Source organism: Rattus norvegicus, chromosome 4 (assembly GCF_036323735.1).
Source record: "Rattus norvegicus strain BN/NHsdMcwi chromosome 4, GRCr8, whole genome shotgun sequence".
NCBI lineage: Eukaryota > Metazoa > Chordata > Mammalia > Rodentia > Muridae > Rattus > Rattus norvegicus.
In genome coordinates, this window is record NC_086022.1 from 176,197,362 (window position 1) to 176,212,717 (window position 15,356).

At 41.9% G+C, this 15,356-nt stretch overlaps 1 protein-coding gene across 2 annotated transcripts in view; it reads left to right on the forward strand.

Moving 5' to 3' along the window:
- Positions 1 to 374: 374 nt before the first annotated feature.
- The window catches only part of Slco1c1 (solute carrier organic anion transporter family, member 1c1), a 46,666-nt gene continuing 31,684 nt past the window's right edge, over positions 375 to 15,356 (forward strand). The window contains exons 1-5 of one of the 2 annotated variants that reach the window (XM_039108471.2): positions 375 to 729; positions 897 to 1,033; positions 7,244 to 7,396; positions 8,477 to 8,618; positions 15,053 to 15,185. In XM_039108471.2, coding sequence (XP_038964399.1) covers positions 7,268 to 7,396; positions 8,477 to 8,618; positions 15,053 to 15,185 — 404 coding nt within the window. In that variant the 5' untranslated portion in view covers positions 375 to 729; positions 897 to 1,033; positions 7,244 to 7,267. 2 annotated transcript variants of the gene reach the window in all.

Here is a 15,356-nt window from a genome sequence, read left to right on the forward strand (position 1 = left end):
GCTTTGATCCCGACCTGAAAGTACTCCCGCAGATTCTAGAATCCCAACGGTAATGGAAACAAAGCAGGGAACTGGCCCAAGATTTAAAAAACAAAATAATAATAGCAAACAAATAAATACAACACAACAAGGCTGGCCCCTTGATGTCCCTTAGGACTGGCTGGCTGGAAAACTGATTGGTAGAAGGGGAGGGGGTCTTTGTTGCAAACTTCCTTCCCTGCCCGGCTTCTGTTTCCTCATCCCCCACCCCCTGCGGAGTTGTGTTTTCTGGGATCAGCAAGTAAAAAAATCACAAGTGGTCTTTTCTTTTTTTCTTTTTTTTTTCTTTTCCTCCTTCTTCTATAAACAAAGCTTTATCACGTGTGGCCTTAAACTTGCTGCAAATTGCAAAGAAATGGCTCAAAGGCTCCAGCTCTTTCCGTGCCCTGGGAGCTGAGATGCAGGGCAGTGCCCTTGCCAGGGTGCCCAATTCCCTGCAGACTGCCAGAAAAAAAAGAGGCCAACTGGAAAGGCGAAAGAGAAAGATTGCCTAGGGGAGAGATCAGACCCTTGGGCTCTTCTTTGCTCTAATCTGTCCTGTCTGTGCCCACCACCTCTCCTGACTTGCCAGAACGATTCAGAGCTGCTGTGGGGGTACTGCCTCAGTTTCCTCATTCAGGCTGGGCTCTGTGATCCAGCGTCTCGCTGAACGTTCTGAAAGAACTGGAGAGCTTTGACTTCTACCTCCAGGTACGATTTGGCTCTTCTTGTTCATCTGTCTGTCTGTCTGTCTGTCTGTCTGTCTGTCTGTCTGTCTGTCTCTATCTATCATCTATCTATCTATCTATCTATCTATCTATCTATCTATCTATCTATCTATCTATCTAATCATTTGCTTTTAATTCTGTGAGCATTAGGCTTTGCTCTCCCAGGACCGATGCTGATAATTTGACACTAGTTTCTGCAAGACTTCCGTTCATCTGTGACACTTCAGTAAAAGTCAATGGCTTCCCTGGTTAGCTGGGTGAAATAGGAGTCTGGTCACAGAAGCCAGGTAAACTCAGACCTGCTTTCAGATTTAGACTTTGTGGCTCGTTAGCTGGGTGGTCTCTGTCAGGTTGCTTAACTGCTATGAACTAAAATCATTCCATAAGTCGAGATGATGATGTTGACGTTTTGGGATTATTTTAAAGGTTACAATACATGCGTATTTCACACTGAAGTGAGATGCTATTTAGGATATGTGAATTTGATACTGAAGTCATGTACAGCGAGGGGTGGGAGATCAGAATTCTGTGCAAGACACATTGCTCCTCTGGCAAAAGAACAGGTTATTTTTAAGACCTCTGGAAGAGAAGATTCTCAGAGTCAGAGAATCTGACTTGGCTGGTGCCCGCGCCCAAGGTGTTCAAGAAGGGAGGCTGGCCATGGGTACCTCTCCGACATTCTCTGTGACAGTCCATGCAGATTGGCCCATCCCTGGTTCAGTGAACAAGTTTTGGGTGTATTTGTGGGACTCAATTTTACCTATCTTCGCCACACACACACACACACACACACACACACACACACACACACACACACACACAATTTTATTTTATTCCCCTCCCGGTCCACCCTCTGTTCCACATCCCAAACCTCCTACCTCAACCACCCCACCAGACCTCTAAATTGCCTGGGGCCTCCAGTCTCTCAAGAGTTAGGTCATCTTCTCTGACTAAACCCAGATCCCGGCTGTCCTCTGCAGCATATGTGTTGGGGGCCTCATCTCAGCTGTTGTATGCTGCCTGGTTGGTGATACAGTGTCCGAGAGACCTCAGGGGTCCAGGTTAAGTGACACTGCTGCTCCTCCTCCTACAGGGTTGCCCTCCTCCTCAGCTTCCCCCAGCTTTTCCCTAATTCAACCAGAGGGGTCAGCAGCTTCTGCTCACCTGGGCTCCTTTAAAGACCAGGTTCTCAGACCAACCCATGTGAACAGTGAATTCAGCTTTTCAAAAAGCTACCAGCTTGGCGTGTTTGCTTTAAAATCTGGACCATGTTATACCTTAACCTAGGATATTGGATGAAAGCTTCGCCATCTGCCTTTTTATTATTTATTTTTAAGTTTTGGAAAAATACACTCCAGTGAACCTAAGAGATAAAGGATATATCAAACATGCATTCCTCTGCACTGTGCTCGGTCCTACTAAACAAGTGAAAATGAAGAGGCGAGGCTTGGCTTGGACCTCGGAAGTCTTCCGGTTCTGGTCTAACTCCTCCATTGGGGACCCTATTCTCAGTCCAATGGTTGCTGTGAGCATACACATATGTATTTGTCATGCTCTGGCAGAGCCTCTCAGGAGACAGCTATATCAGGCTCCTATCAGCATGCACTTCTTGGCATCGGAAATAATGTCTGGGTTTGGTGTCTGTATATGGGATGGATCCCCCCAGTGGGGCAGTCTCTGCTCCACACTTTGTCTCCATATTTCCTCCTGTGAGTATTTTTGTTCCCCCTTCTAAGAAGGACTAAAGCATCCACACTTTTGTCGTACTTCTTTGTGAGCTTCATGTGGTCTATGGATTGTATCTTGGGTATTCTGAGCTTTTGGGCTAATATCCACTTATCAGTGAGAGCATACCATGTGTGATCTTTCCTGATTGGGTTAGCTCACTCAGGATGATATTTTCTAGTTCCATCCATTTGCCTGAGAATTTCATGAAGTCATTGTTTTTAGTAGCTGAGTAGTACTCCATTGTGTAGATGTACCACATTTTCTGTATCCATTCCTCTGCTGAAGGACATCTGGGTTCTTTCCATCTTCTGGCTATTATCAACAAGGCTGCTATGAATATAGTGGAGCACGTGTCCTTGTTATATGTTGGAGCATCTTTTGGGTATATGCCCAGGAGTGGTATAGCTGGGTCCTCAGGTAGTACTATGTCCAGTTTTCTGAGGAACTGCCAGACTGATTTCCAGAATGGTTGTACCAGTTTGCAATCCCACCAACAATGGAGGAGTGTTCCTCTTTCTCCACATCCTCGCCAGCATCTGCTGTCACCTGAGTTTTTTATTTTAGCCATTCTGACTGATGTGAGGCGGAATCACAGTGTTGCTTTGATTTTCTTTTCCCTGATGACTGAAGATGTTGAATATTTCTTTAGGTGCTTCTCAGTCATTCGATATTCCTCCATTGAGAATTTTTTGTTTAACTCTGTAACCCAACTTTTAAAAGGGTTATTTGGCTCTCTGGAGTCTGACTGCTTGAGTCAGACTTTGTTCTGAGGGGTGTATGCCATTATTGAGCGCTTATTTGCATATTCTAATTAACAGTTCTCAATCATGTCCAACAGGAAATAGTATACCAATAACCCCTTAAAAGGTCAATTTTGATTATATATATATTTTTGTAAAGGATCAAATTTTAAAGTATAAATTTATTATCGTTCTTTTAAGAAACCCTTTCTGGCCTATGTAGTGATAGTTTTAGGTTTGCTGAGACTGATTCTCTGAGCGTAAGTTCATTTCTTTTTATACTGTTCCTTGTGCTGTTGCAAAAATCATTATCTTCTTGTTCGATATCTATAACTATCTTTACTTCTTCACCTTACCTTTCAGTGGCTTCTAAGATTTCCTTGTGAGGCATTACCGTACTGTGCAGACGGTTTAAATCATTTGGCTATTTGAATATTTTTCATCCTAAGCAATAATTTCTTCCAGATGTTCTACTTCAGGTACTAGATACCCTTGTTGGAAAGAGAGCTACCAAAACTTGCGGAAGAAGCCTGTGTTTTTCAAATAGCATTTTGATTATTCTTGGGAAGCACAATTTGGGAAAACCAGTCTCAGTACCTTAGTGTTTGAAGAACGTTTGTATCACAGACCGTTAGTGGTTTTTTCTTTGAGTTCTGATTTTGTTTCCGTTACAGCCGTTTTATTGCTGTTATTGTTCATGGTTTTCTAAATCAGAAATAGATGTTCAATGATACCAATTATCAATATTAACCAATTGCTACTTTTTTTTAGATTAATCTCAATTCTAAGTATTGCCATCGATTTGAATTTGGTAGTATTTGTGCATAGTTTATAACCTATGTTTTTTCTGAAGTTTCCGCTTTTTGCTGTCCTCCTGAGATGTTATATTGAAGGTCATTTTAGTTTGTATCAAGTAGTCACAGTGAATCCGTTTCATCCTCTGCTTGCTTTCTTTAGAAGGGATTCCTTGATAAAGCAGCCCTGTCATCTCATCTGCTCTTAGTGCCCTTGCTTGGGTGTATGGTTTGAAAAATGTATCGCTCTCTTCCTCATTGTTTTTCTTTTCTGGCCTATGTCAACATAGGTATTATTTACTGAAAAGTTCTTCATTTTGTCCACAATTTATACTTATCTGTATGTTTCATGCAAAGTTTTGGTCATGCTTACTAAACATCTACATTTATTTTTCTGTTGTTCTTTTTTTTTTACATTATACTTTTTTCTTGTAAATGCTCCCTTTATATTTTGTTAATTATTTTATTTATTTACATTCCAAATGTTGCCCCCTCCCAGCAACCTTACAAGGTTTTCCCCCCATACCCCCTCGGCTTTGCCTCTGAGAGTGTGTCCCCCTCCCCAGTATTCCTGTGCCATGGGTATCAAGTCCCTACGGGATTAGGCACATTCTCTCCCACTGAAGGCAGACAAAGCAGTCCTCTGCGACATCTATGCATCGGGGCCTCAGACCAGCCTGCATATGTTCTTTGGTTGGTGGCTCAATCTCTGGGAGCTCCCAGGGGTCCAGGTTAGTTGACACTGTTGGTCCTCCTGTGGGAGGAACCTTCAGTTCCTCCAATCTTTTCCCTAACTCTTCCACAGGAGTTCCCAACCTCCATTTAATGCTTGGTTGTGCATATCTGCATCTGTTTCAGTCAGCTGTTGGTAGAGCCTCTCAGAGTCATGCTCGGCTCCTGTCTGCAAGCACAACATAGCATCTGTAATAATAGTGTTGGTGCATGGTGCCCACCCTTGGGATATATCCCAAATTGGGCCAGTCACTGGTTGGCTATTTCTTCAGTCTCTGCTCCATTTTTGTACCTGTATTTCTTTTAAACTGGAACAAGTTTGGATCAAAGTTTTGTATATGGGTGTCTTCATTGCTCCACTGGGTGCCCTATCTAACTACTGGAGGTGGTCTCTTCAGGTTCCCTCTCTCCACTGTTGGGCATCTGAGCTAAGGGCACTCACATTGAATCCTGAGAGCCTCCGTGAACCTACGCCTCTGGGACTTCCTAGAGATTCACCCTAACCACCAACCCCAGCAGCTACATGTTTCCATTATTCCCTTGGCCCTCTGGGCCTCTTTCCTATCTCCTGAACCTGCCCTACTCACTATTCCCTCCCCCTCCCGTCTACAATTTTGAACACCTATGCCTCAAATGCAAGGGCACCACATTCATAAAAGAAACTTTACTAAGGCTCGAAACACACATTCAACCCTACACATTAATACTTGGGGACTTTAATACCCCACTCTCACCAATGGACAGATTATGGAAACTGACACTAAACAGAGACACAGTGAAAACTAACAGAAGTTATGAACCAAATGGATTTAACAGATATAAACAAGACATTTCACCCCAAAACAAAAGAATATACCTTCTTATGAAACCTTCTCCAAAACTGACTACATAATCAGACACAAAAGAACCCTCAGGAGATACAAGAAGTTTGAAATAGTCAGATCACTGCCAGCTAAGGCTGGACTTCAACAGCAGAAACTCCAGAAAGCCTACATACACACAGAAACTAAGCAACTCTCCATTCAATGATAACTTGGTCAGGGATGAAACAAAGAAAGTGAAGACTTTATAGATCGATAAAAATGAGGGTACAACATACCCATACTTATGGGGCACAACGAAAGCAGTGTTAAGAGGAAACCTCATAGCTCTCAGTGCCTTCATAAAGACAGCACACCTGAAAGTCCCAGAGTAAAAAGAAGCAAACACACCCAAGATGAGTAAGTGGCAGGAAACAGTTCATCGCAGGGCTAACCAATTAGAAACAAAGAGAACAAGACAAAGAATCAACAAAACCAAGGGCTGGTTCTTTGAGAACATCAACAAGATAGCCAAGTCTTTATGTTTTATCCATAGTTTTCATCTTTTGAGCAAGAGTCATTACTTTAACTTGTTCAATATTTTTGTTCTTTCAGTCTCTTTTATTTGCTCATTTTTAAAAACTTAAAATTAAGCATGTTTATAACATCAGATATTCTTATACTATTTTTTTAAAAGTCCTTCCCTTTTAAGCCCCACTCATGTCCCATAAAATAAGGAATTAAGACTTCATATACATGAGCAGAACACCTTTAAATTCTACCACATGCTTGGAAATTTACTTCAAATATTATTTCTCTAGTCAGTATAATGAGTATTAGAAGGTATCTCTATTGTTGTACAAGGAGGGAATCTTGTAGCCCCTGGGGGCAGCCACGCTGTTTTAGCTTTTGAGTCCTGTGGCCTGCGTTAGATTACTAGACAAACTCTGGTTCATGTAGATGGCTAACAAGATGTTGCACAGGATGTGTAAATATTAATGTGAACAGGGAGAAATAGGGTCAGATTGTGCAAAGCTGTTAAGAGTTGGGTCAGGAGAAGAGAGAGGGTGGGAATTAAGCATGGGACTCGATTTCCTTCCTCCAAGGCAAAACTACAGCCTGTACTTTCATTTGAATTCAATCCAGGCACCAGGCATTTATCGCATTCCTTCCCCTTTAGCCCAAATGGTACACAAAGTGGACCTCTTCTTTTTTGCTTCATTTTAAGCTTTACTTGGCTGCCAGAGGAATGCTAAGGTGCTTTGGGGGATCTGTGATGGTGTCAGCCTCTGTTATTCATGTCTTGGAAGCTTTAATTCTAATGAATCAATATTCAAGAGGTTGGGTTTCTCTTCCCCTTCCTGCTCGCGCCCAGTTTAATCTGGCAAGACCACAAAGTCAGCAAAATTCTGCCTCGTTATTTATTCCAAAGGCAACATGGAAATTTATTCTTTGCTATAATGAGGCTCAATGTGAAAAGATCGAAAAAGAATGCTGGCTGTAGGGTCTCAATGGCAGGATTCGTTAATCAAATATCCTGTCTGATTTTAATTGAAAAATGTTGCCAACTTACTGTGGTAAGAGGAGATAGTGGCGCTTTAAATTACACCTATGGAACTGTAGTCTACTGTGAAACGGAAATACCTTTAAATCATGCGGACTGGAAATAAATTGCTGTTTCCTTTTAAAATCAACTTTGACAGGCCGGGATAAGAAATATTTTCATAATGGACACTTCATCCAAAGAAAATGCCCATTTGTTCCACAAAAATTCAGCGCAACCTGCCGGAGGGCCATCTTTTAAAGCGGGATATCCGTCCACAGAGGAAGCGCGGCCATGCTGTGGAAAACTCAAGGTAGAGGGGTTGGGTGTAGTTTACAAGCTGGACTTTCCTTCCAGACAAATGAAACTACAAGAGAAAATTGCTTCCTTTTCTTTCCTTTTCTTTTCTTTTTCTTTTCTCTTCTCTTCTCCTCTTCTCTACTTTTCTTCTTTTCGCTTCTCTTTCCTTTCCTTTCTTTAAATAAGCTCTCAATTGCAAATTACTAATACCACTCACCAAGCAATGAAATCATTTTTGCCTGCCATGACTTCCCTGGGCTTCCTTGGAAGCTCTTCCTAGAAAAGCAGTGGAGATAGCGAACCGGATGTTTAAGCCCTGCCCTGCACTGTCTGTTGTACTAATTATACCCACATTGTTTTCCTTTTTTGAAAGTGAATGTGGCTTGGCTTTTACACAGAAAGAGATAGGCGTCTGTGTGATTAAAACCTCCCTTCTTTATACAAAATAACACTCATGGAACCTAATAAAATTGTATTTAATAACTGTGAACCTGAAGTCACATGCATACTGCTGTATACATATAATTAAACCATATGTCTATTAAAATACAACCAGATATCAAAGAACTCAAACTAAGGGACTTGGTCTCAAAACAAAACAAAACAAAACAAAAAACCAAAGCAACAAATTAGACGGTATATTTCCATGCATAGTGATTCCCACTAGTGAGTAGAGTAGGCTTTCAAAATGCATACTAGGCAAGGATTTGTGGGAAGATGGCACGCGGGCATCATGATTTTCACTTCATTTATTTCCTTTATCTATCAATGGCTCTTCCCTTGTCCCTCACTGCTATTCTCAAAGCTAAACTCCCTTAATGTTCTTTGCAGAGGAGTAGGGGAATCCTGCAAATGTTTTACATGAAAATCCACGTGCATTTCAACTGCCAAATAACTTGAGTTCTTTGGGGCAGGGGCGGGGGGGGGGCAGCGGCGGACTCTGCATGGTCTTGGGGCTGATTTGAGCTGCAACAATGCTTGAATCAAGCCTTCAATGGTAACACAGTTGCTGTTCCTCTCAATTTTGTTTCCTCAGAAACTTCTGAGCTAGGCAAAGCGAGTCCAGTTACCTGTACCTTTTTCTGTTTTCCAGGTGTTCTTAGGTGCCCTGTCTTTTGTTTACTTTGCCAAAGCATTGGCAGAAGGCTACCTGAAGAGCACTATTACTCAGATAGAGAGAAGGTTTGATATCCCTTCCTCTCTGGTGGGAATAATTGATGGTAGTTTCGAAATTGGTAGGTATCACAGAAGCCTGATTTTCCTTTAAGCCCAAGGTCTTTCTCCTGAGCCTGCTTAATGCCATCCATCATTGTCTGCTGAGATACGACCTGTAAAATCCTGTTTGGATAAATCTGCTAGGACCTTATGCTCAATAAAGGAAATCTATTCTCTCAGAGAGCAGGCGAGGAGTAACAAATTTCCTGCCCCCAGTATTCATTTCTGGATGCTTAGACAAGTCAGTTACGCATCAGGGTGGGGGGAGACTTTCTTTAGGGGAAGATGAGGTGAAGATTGGCGTTTTGAGTTATAATATATGTGAAAGGCCTCCTGGAGAAGTGAGAATGTGGGAGCACTCAAGGGGTCTCTGCAAAGATGGAGTCCAAATGTTTAAGAAGCAGACATTTGGGGGCTGGAGAGATGGCTCAGTGGTTAAGAGCACTGACTGCTCTTCTAGAGGTCCTGAGTTCAATTCCCAGCAACCACATGGTGGCTCATGACCATCTATAATGGGATCTGATGCCCTCTTCTGGTGTGTCTGAAGAGAGTCACGGTGCAGTCATATACATAAAATAAAAACCTTAAAAACCTTAAAAAAAACCGAAGCAGACACCTAATGTACTTTTCTACGTATTTACTGAAAGGAGAGAAGGGGGGTTGCATTAGCAGGAACACAAGAGTAGATCAGACTGTAAAGCCTCCACTACCTTCTGGTATCTCTAGTCTGGCAGTTGCTTAGCCCTCCATCTTCAAAGAGTGGTTTTCAACGTGCTGGAACGAGTGCCTTTTCAGTTAGTCACTTTCTGAGTTAATAAAAATGAGAGACATTTGATGCTTTTTCAAAGTAATTAAAATAACCCCCTTAGTGGCCATTGATGCCATTTGGGACAAATAAAATAGCGCAGAAATCTCTTAACTGCCTTACTGTCAGCTTTACCTGTAGTGAGTAGAATTTAGGTCTTCAACATTTTTGTTTATAACTTGCTATTTTAATTTTATTTCTGACTTGGGATATCACAGCGAAAGTGAGACCGATGAACACAGAAAATTTTCTGGCTTTTGCCAAAAATGCAGCCCTCATTTCAAAAGGGATAAGACATGGTTTATTTTGGAAAAAATATGTATGATCATAGCTCAGACACAGACTAGGCTAGTCCAAGCTCTGGTAACCGTTTCATGACAATTTTATTGTGTAAGAACAAAGAAAGCTATAAATCAACATGTTTTGCAACATCTTGGTGGAAACATCAGGTAGGTAGGTAGAGTGAAGTGCGAGAAGCCTCGGCTTTTGGGCTCAGAGGCCATCTGGCGACGATGTTAGCTTTTGAGCGACTGAAAGTTAGAGATGTATTCATACATTCAAAGGGATTTACCCAATAGTCAGAAAGATGTCAGGTCATACGGGGGTGGGAGATGAATGGCTATGAAGGAGATAATTTGGCTCTGAACACATAAAATTCCAACCACTGGAGTTCTAAGCAAGGCATCAGCTTTTGTAGGTGGAGCATACCTGCAAAGCAGTTCTCAAAGGTTCTGGAACAGTATCAGTCACACCTGAGTGGCCACTCAGGTGCCTGGGAAGAGTTTAAGTGCAGGTAATGATTCTTCAGGGAAGGGACCCAAGGTTCTATTTGTTTTTGTTTTATATCGCATTAGTTATCTATTTATAATTAACTAATGACTAATTAACTATGATTAACTAATTGATTAAGTTAGTCTGTTTCTTTTCATGTGCATTCACAAGAGTACACATGTGGAAGTCAGAGGATCCCTCGAGGGAGTCACTTCTCTCCTTCTACGTGTGGGTTCTGTGGATTGAACTGAGGTCATCAGACACATCACAGCAAGTCTGCCTTTCTTGTTGTCAGGGGCTATCAATGTCTTTAGTCAATAACCCCACTCACATATGTCATGGTTTTAAAATACCAATTGTCTTAGTTAGGGTTTATTGCTGTGAAGAAACACCATGATCATGACAAGTCATAAAGTAAAGCACTTGCTTGCTTACAGTATAGAGGTTTAGTCCACTATGGTCCTCAGGAAACATGGGAGCACGCAGCCAGATGTGATACTGGAGGGTAGCTAAGAGTTCTAAATCTGGATGCGTAGGCAGCAGGAAGTGACAGTGACACGCTGGCCATGCTGGGGCTTCTGAACCCTGAAAGCTTACCACTAAGAGACACACTTCTTCCAATTAAGTCACACCTACTCCAACAAGGCCATACCTCCTAATAGTGACCCTATGGGTCAAAGAGGGCCATTTTTATTCAGATCATCACACTGATTGTACCAGTCCCTGTGTAACATCCTTTGAGGAACCTCAAAAGTTGATGCTTGCCCCATTGATGATCCTGAACTGAAGGATCATGGAAAGGTGAGGTCTGGAGATAGGCTGCATCATGGGAAGAAAGGAATACTGATAGCAAGCTTCTGCCTACTGAGTGAAGCTGACCTACGACATGGGAGGAGTTGATATGCCAATAAAAATGAGATATCGAACAAGTTCAATTTTCCTCACTCTTTGGTTTCTATAAACATGGTGCTAGAGATGATGGAGTGTGAACTTTCTCTTGAATTTCCTCAATATATGAGACAGAAACTGTTCACAAAGTTACCCAATGTTAGCATCAGGTCTCTACATAAATGCACACACATGCGTACTTTAGTCCCACGCCCATCTGTGCCCAAACATGTAAATACACACACACACACACACACACACAAACACATGCCCTCACATATACATATGAAAAAGTTTTATATAATAATATATACATTCAATAACTTGGTTGAAATTCTTTTAATTTCAATTGATTCTGTATAGGAATTCTAGCATTTTCTGAATGCAAAAATCACATGACTGAAATAGAAGACACACACACACACACACACACACACAAACACACACACATTTTTTAAATTCCCTAAATGTGCCCCAATTTTTTCTTTTCTTACTCAGTTGGCCTGGGGACTGAATTGGAAAGGTGATAATGAACGCCCTTCTCTTTTTCTGACTTAATACAGCGCTTTTAAAATTTCATTATTCAGCCATTCACCTATGGCATGGTCTTTATTTTAGTTAGTTAAATTATTATTAATTAGTTATTAATTTGTTTTACATGGTTTTTGGTAAGTATACTTTAAAAATTTATTTAACCAGCACATTTCTCTTTCTTCTTTCTACTCTTCATCGTTTGACAATTTGAGACATGGTGTCTTGCCCTGTGGCCTTGGCTGGCATGGAATTCACTATGTAGACCAATTTGACCTCTTACTCACAGAGATCCATCTGCCTCAACTCTAGAGTACTGCGATTGAATGTGTGCACCACCATGCTTGGCTTAGTCCTTATTGTAATTCAGTGTCTGGCTGCACCGAGGGCTTCACTACATTCTATTCCACTAACTGCTTTTCCCACCTGTTAGATGGTGGATTCATTGACAGATTTCTTAGCTCAGATTCTCAAAGTCCTGAAATCAGCTGTACTTACCAGGCTACATTGATTAGTCCTTTGGCTAGTGGAAATGGTGACTTCAAATTCACAACTGTGTTTGGTCTCTAATTGCCACTTCTTACACTGGACTTGTTCAGTTTTTGTTTCTGGTGCAGAAGATAACTTCAGTTATTTACTTTCTTTTCTAGGATTTGAAATTTTGGATGTCTCTCTCTCTCTCTCTCTCTCTCTCTTTCTCTGTGTGTGTGTGTGTGTGTGTGCATAAAAAGTTTCAAGTTTGCTAAAACATTTATTAAACTTCTTGGACCCGTTGCCTTATTATTGATTGGTCATGCAAAGCATGGAAATGTTTTCATCTCCAATTCAGACGTTCTCTGTGTGTGTATGTGTGTGTGTGTGTGTGTGTGTGTGAGAGAGAGAGAGAGAGAGACAGAGACAGAGACAGACAGAGACAGACAGAGACAGAGACAGAGAGAGACAGAGGCAGAGGCAGAGAGATAGAGAGAGACAGAGAGAGGGACAGAGAGAGATGCATGTGCACATGTGTATGTGCATATATGTACATGGAAGCACTGTGTAGGCATGCATTTCTGGAAGCTAGAGGTAGACTTCCAGTATCTTCCCTTACTGCCTGCCACTCTATCTTTTGAGGTAGGGTCTCCCACTGAACCTGGTGCTCACCTTCGCAGGCAGGTCGGCTGGTCAGAAAGCCTTGGGAATCTGCCAATCTCCATAGTTCTTCCTCAAGCATAGCGCTGAGGTTACAGACATGTAAGCCTCATGCCAGCTTATATATCAGTATTGAGGATCTGAACACAGCCAGCGCTTTGCCCCTGAGCCCTCTTCTCAGATGCTCCAGTTCATTTGTTGCAGGTTTTTGAATCATCCTATATTCCCCATGTATGTCTCCTGGGAACTCAGAGAGGTTGCCATTATAGCAAGTGCAGGAAACAGAATCTTGTGGCTATAGGATGGTGGAAAAAATGGCCTTATTCAGTAATGTAAGAAAGGAACACCCTTCAACCCAGTCCCTTACTGTAAGGGTTTGGTGAAAAGTCCATGGGCTTCAAAAGTATTGCTAAAAATTGTAAGCCTGCCTCCCCATCGGAAGGACATGGTCAGTATAGTTGTTACACTACTCAAGCGCCAGATAGGCGCTCTCAGCCTTAGGGTTTTGAACTTGCGAATTTTACGGAGCTGAAGTCTTCCAAGAGTCAAGCGCGTAGACCGCATTTTCAAGTTACGTTTTCTACATTCTTACTATCATCCTCCAGGCTGTAAAATTCACCACTCATTTTCCAGTTGACTAACGCTGGCAGTATGTCCAAACAGTAGTAAATCAGATGATTGCTTGCAGATGGAAGGAATCAGGCTCCTGCTGTAACGCTGGAAATAGCGAGAACAGCGTCAGAGCCGGGCCAGCCATCAGCCCCCATCGTCATCCTGTACGGAAGTGTTTGCTCCCTTATCTAGATGGGAGTTCCTGCAAATGAGACTTCCCAAATGATTATAGCTAAAACGTGAAAGGTCCTTACGGTGTGTGCCCCTAACCCAGGTTTCTCGTGGTGTATGGCTGTCATAATCTGAGGTGATGTATTTGAGTTTACCCTGCAAATGCAGATTTCCTTGACCGGACCGTGACTCCGTGGCACCAGGAACTGGATGTGCCAAGCATTTGTATCTCCCTTCGCACTCTCTCCTAGGGATTCTTTTATATAACAACGCCTGAGAAATCTTCCCTTAAAACATGCTGGATCATAGAGCTCTTGAGATAGCTCATTCGGTAGTGTCATGTAAACATGACAACCTTGATGCCCGAATACATATACAACAGCAACAGCAACAACACCAACAGTAACAATCAGGTATGGTAGACCCTTTTCGTTATGGCAGAAGAGATAGGCTTGTCGGTGTATGTAACCAAAACAAAACTCAGGACTGATGAGTGGCGACCTTATCTTACCAAACAAGGTAAACAGCATCAGAGCGATGACATCAAAGTTTGACCTCTGACCTCCAACACGCACATCAATGCGTGCATATGCGCGCGCGCGCACATGCACACGCGCACACACACAAATACACACATACACACATGAATATGTTCAAATAAATACACAAAAACAATTTCATGATGTTTTATTAGAGCTGTTTTAGACTATGCAATTTCTACTTTCTAGCCAATGTTATTCAATTAATTTTTAAAAATGGCTGTCTTGTGAAAATTTTGTATTCCTAGCTTGACGTTTATATATGGTACACATATGTAGAGTTGCGGGGACAAACTTCCTATACTGAGTCATTTTGTAAAGAAGTCTTTGAACAATTACAAAGTATCATTCATATAATTGTGGGTCTAACATTTTATTTCATGTAAAGCGAGGCTTACTCCTGATTTTGTAATACCTTTCTTTGGGGGAATATCAGCTGTAAATACAATAGAGGATCTGTGTTTCAAAAATAATTGGGAAACTAATAGAAACTTGAATCCAAAGTGTAAATGAATGAATAAACTAATAAAAGTGTCTGCAAAGTCACAAAGAAAATTTTCAAATATCAACCAGAGGACTTTTTGTCTATTTTTAAGTTTTAATTATGTGTACACATATGAATGCAGGTGTCCGTGAAGTTCTGAGGAGGGCGTCAGATCCCCTGCAGCCAGGGTTGCAGGGAGCAGTGAGTCACCCAGTGTGAGGGCTGGGAATCAAACTCTCTCCACGGAGGACCCACGCTCCAGCCCTCTGTCTGCAATGTAGTTTACCGACAAAATAATCGGGTGTGGTAAAACAAAATGGGACAGGGATGGTGCTTGAAATAGTTTGACTGAAGATGAGGCGATTGAAGTCATGAATCAGCAGCTACTTTAGCTCTCAGGGAAGAAGCAGCACGATGGGGACTTCCTTTGAGTGACTGTGCATGTCATTTGTTTTACTCACTCTGTGGCCTGTTTCCTAGACTCCCTAACCTGACTGTGAATACTTCTTCTTGCCCCCAAAGGGAATCTCCTGGTCATAACATTCGTTAGCTACTTTGGTGCCAAACTTCACAGGCCAAAAATAATTGGAGCAGGATGCCTGGTCATGGGCTTTGGAACTATGCTCATCGCAGTTCCCCAGTTCTTCATGGAGAAGTAAGTCGTAAGCAGCCATCTTCCTCTAACTTTCCCATCCAGGGCAGGTCTCCTCCTCCTTTTCTTAGGAAATATATATTTTGTTTTGTTTTCAGAAGGTAGGGATCTTGCTAGGTGGTTCTGGTTTGTCAGATATTCAGCTTACTGGATAGCCCAAGGTAAACTTGAATT